At 47.8% G+C, this 3528-nt stretch overlaps 1 protein-coding gene across 1 annotated transcript; it reads right to left on the reverse strand.

Annotated features, from left to right (window-relative positions):
• Nucleotides 1-751: 751 nt before the first annotated feature.
• LOC105033467 (glycerol-3-phosphate acyltransferase 5) lies at nt 752-3274 on the reverse strand. The gene is made up of 2 exons (XM_010908295.4): nt 2316-3274; nt 752-1910 (listed from the first exon to the last, which is right to left on the reverse strand). The coding sequence occupies exons 1-2, from the start codon at nt 2883-2885 to the stop codon at nt 990-992; spliced, it is 1491 nt and encodes a 496-aa protein (XP_010906597.1). The 5' UTR covers nt 2886-3274; the 3' UTR covers nt 752-989.
• Between the last annotated feature and the right edge of the window lie 254 nt (nt 3275-3528).

Consider the following 3528-nt stretch of genomic DNA (forward strand, 5'->3'; position numbering starts at 1 on the left):
GATATGATATTCAATTCCTAATAAGGAGATATCATATTTGACTAACGTTATCAGAATCAGCTGACTTGCTCAATTTATATTAGCAGGACATCGATTTTAGTGGACCTCTCACTCAGCCAGTAAGACTTTAAGTCAGCTGTCTTCCAGCTACGTTATCATTATGCTATAGCTATGTTATAGCTATACTCCATGTAGGAGAATGACAATCCATGATGTTTATATAGCCAGCCATTCTGTTGTAACAAGTTAACTGCCTAACAAACTCTCCTAACAATCTAACGGCTCAAGGAAGTCCCCTCTATATAAAGAGGGGCAGGGTGTCCTCCATAAGATAAGTCAGAACTCACAGTGTTAAGACTCTGCTGAATCTTTTCAGCTCCCCCACTGAAGAGAATAAAAGTCCTTACTTTGTCCTCCCAAAATCTTCTCTCTTATCTTCCATTCTTTCCATTTCTACTGCTAATTCATAAAGCCCTGGCTCATTTAATCATCGGAGGATCCTAAACCGAAGGGTACCCCACCAAATCAAGAATTTTTTTTGTAGGATTTTTTGTGGACATCACCAAATTGCACTTAGAAGAACTAGCCCAGTCTAAAACCGACTTTGCCACCAATCTTTTGGAGCCTTGCGACATCAATTCTCATTCTAATTCTAGAGAAAAATTGGAGTATGCCTCAACCCCTCAAAATCCAATCTATTTTTTTTCTAGAATTCAAAATCTATTTTGATTCTGATCATGAACCAAATATATTGAAGATATGACCATTTTAATTCTCATTGTAATTCTAATTCATGCGGAACCCTTCTGGCGGCAACCAGCTCAATTACGAAGAGCACGCATGTCTCTCAACAAATTAAGCAAATTTAAACTGCATATGGGAACCAATTATTACAACATGAAAGAATCTTAAAAATAAGAATTATAACCACCGAAAGTTGAAGCACATGACATGCCATGTAGCCTTACCCAAACCCCCCATGGGCAACATTAGTGCAGCAGAAACCCCAGCACCTCCCTCACCCTCCCCATCCACGGCGTCGTCGACTTGAAACCGATCACGGTCCCATCATTGCCGGCGAGCACTTGGTACTTGTCCTTCCTGGTGAAGTTGGTGCACTCGAACCCAAGCGTGGCCGCCAAGATCCTCTGCACATAGTTGGCGACGTCATGCGGGCTCTTCCCGGCGGAGCACGTCGCCTCCACCGGCAACTGGTTCAGAAACGTCACCTCATACACCGGCCTGGGGTTCATGAAGAAGAATATCGGGTCCATGGCTTTCCATCCCCTAGCAGTGGTTGCATGGAAGAATCCGACACGGTAATTCATGGCCACCGGCACGATCCGATCGGTCAGCTCGGCAAAAAGAGCACTAAATCTTAACAAGAAGGGCTCTCGGCATGTCGTGCCCTCCGGGCACACCACAAGGTCTCCTTTCGCTAGCTCAGTCTTTATGCGCTCGGCATCCACTCGACGGTCTCGGCTCAGCCGGACGGTGCGGATGGGCGACAGGATCTCCGATAGCCAGGAGATGGAGTAGGTGACCGCCGGGACCTTGCGACGGAGGACCACGGAGAGGACAACCGGGTCCATCAGAGTACGGTGGGTGCACACGAAGAGGATGCCACTCGTCGAGCTGCATGCAGCTGGCTGTGGAGGGCGGCCTCGCACGATGACTTCGCCGCCGAAGATGCCAATCATGTAAGGGATGAATTGCATGGGGAGGATTAGACCGATTGTGATGCGTGCCAAGGCCATTATGATGCCGAATGGAATCCATAGGATGATGAGGAGTGCCGTGAACGGCGTCGGGCGGCGAACGAGCCTGCCATCATGGAATATGACTGGCAGCGGGCGGATTGACTGGTTGTTGTGCTTGAGATCGGCGGCAAATGGTGGGTGGTGCTGTTCCTGCCCACGCATATGAAGGGCTGTTGTTATAATTAGATTGTCAAGAAGACATCCTCTGATCCATAAACAAAGGATTTCTTATCTTGTAAAAACCTATCTATGTATATATATTGTGCTGCTGATTAAGCCTTCTATAATTCATCACTAGATAGAAATGAGATTCCTTAGTCAGCTATGTATCGATGCAAATTGTTATGACAATTCATGATTTGGAATTTTTATTCAAAATTCACCTCTATCCAGTTTTCTAGCTACCAAAGTAACTAGCTGGTAACCCAAAAAAAAAAAATCTAACTTAATCGTTCAGCTGCCAAATTTACCATTTACATCTACAGAAAAAAAAAAAAAAAAAAAAAAAACTTATAAAATGAGCCCGTTTGGTCACATTGCATCTAACGAACTCACCTTGCAAAAAGATAAGAATGCCTGAGCCAACGTGGACCTACCCATACCGATGTCCGGCATATCGCCATTAAACACTTCTCGCACGACCGACTCCTCCACTCTCTTCAGAAGCCCAGTGGCAAACCCAAACCGATTAACCTCGAGCTCACCTCCGACCACCTCGTCGGCACTCAGGTGCTCCTTCGCGAACCTCTCGACCATGATCCTCGGGCACCTCGTCACCACCACCCGCCGCTCATGCGAGCTGAACATGCCCCATGCCGCCATATCGACATCATCCATATAAAACTTGGGCAGCACCGCACGCGACACCGCGTCGATCTCCGACATCCGGACCCCTGCGACCGCCACGAATGTCATAAGCTTCAACCCCAGCTCTTCCATGCCGAGCAAGCCTAGCAAGCGAATGGCCGGCCATTGGAGAAGCAGAATGGTGAAGCGGACCAGGCCGGATGCCTCGAAGGCGATAAGCATGAAGTAGGGGAAGGGGTCGGTGTCCTTGAGGAGGCCGCCTTCGAGCTCCGCCACGATGGAGCCGGATATCGGCCGGCCGGAATATCGACCCTCCATCTCCCCTATTATATACTATTCCTTTTACTACTACTTCTCCAGCTAGCTTCTGAGTCTATATCGTTCTTACGCTAATGGAGGTGGGATATGGTGATGGAGCTGGCGAACAGTGGTTGGAGATGGGTGGGAGATATAAGGCGAGGGTGGAGTGTTGAGGGTGCATGGGCTTGACTGGTTCGCAGTTCTTAGGCTAACGATTCACAACCACCGCCGGAAGCGAGGAATCCCACGTACGTACGACACGCCAGGGGTGTGGTGGTGGGATTGTAAACCTAATCCACAACAAACCAATCTACTCTACATCCTGCTCTCCTCCCCCTTTTTGATGGCCGCCGGTTTGCTTCCCCTGTTTGGCTCTCTCCCATAATCCCATCGCCTCTTTGCTACCCTTGACCCACTGGCCATTGGTCCAAGTCTAACGTGATATATTTATTATAGGAAACATGCCCACTTTGGTGGCTTGTGAGGACCAAGGGAAGTGGGTTTGAAAGTATAGTAACCAAGTAACTTGGATTTGAATCTTGGGCTGGACGATGTACTGTACCCTTCATAAACATAGCATGCATGATTTATGATCGTATTAGAACTTCAATGGCTTTGGAGAAACTTGGAGACAACTCTGGTCTGGGCAAGGAATCTAGTT

Source organism: Elaeis guineensis, chromosome 10 (assembly GCF_000442705.2).
Source record: "Elaeis guineensis isolate ETL-2024a chromosome 10, EG11, whole genome shotgun sequence".
Taxonomy (NCBI): Eukaryota; Viridiplantae; Streptophyta; class Magnoliopsida; order Arecales; family Arecaceae; genus Elaeis; species Elaeis guineensis.

What these genes read in the sequence shown, in the direction of transcription:
- LOC105033467 (XM_010908295.4), bottom strand. Translation starts at nt 2,885, where the DNA reads ATGGAGGGTCGATATTCCGGCCGGCCGATATCCGGCTCCATCGTGGCG. An exon ending in CATTCTTATCTTTTTGCAAG is followed by an intron (nt 1,911 to 2,315) that starts GTGAGTTCGTTA and finishes ATGCGTGGGCAG; the next exon opens with GAACAGCACCACCCACCATT.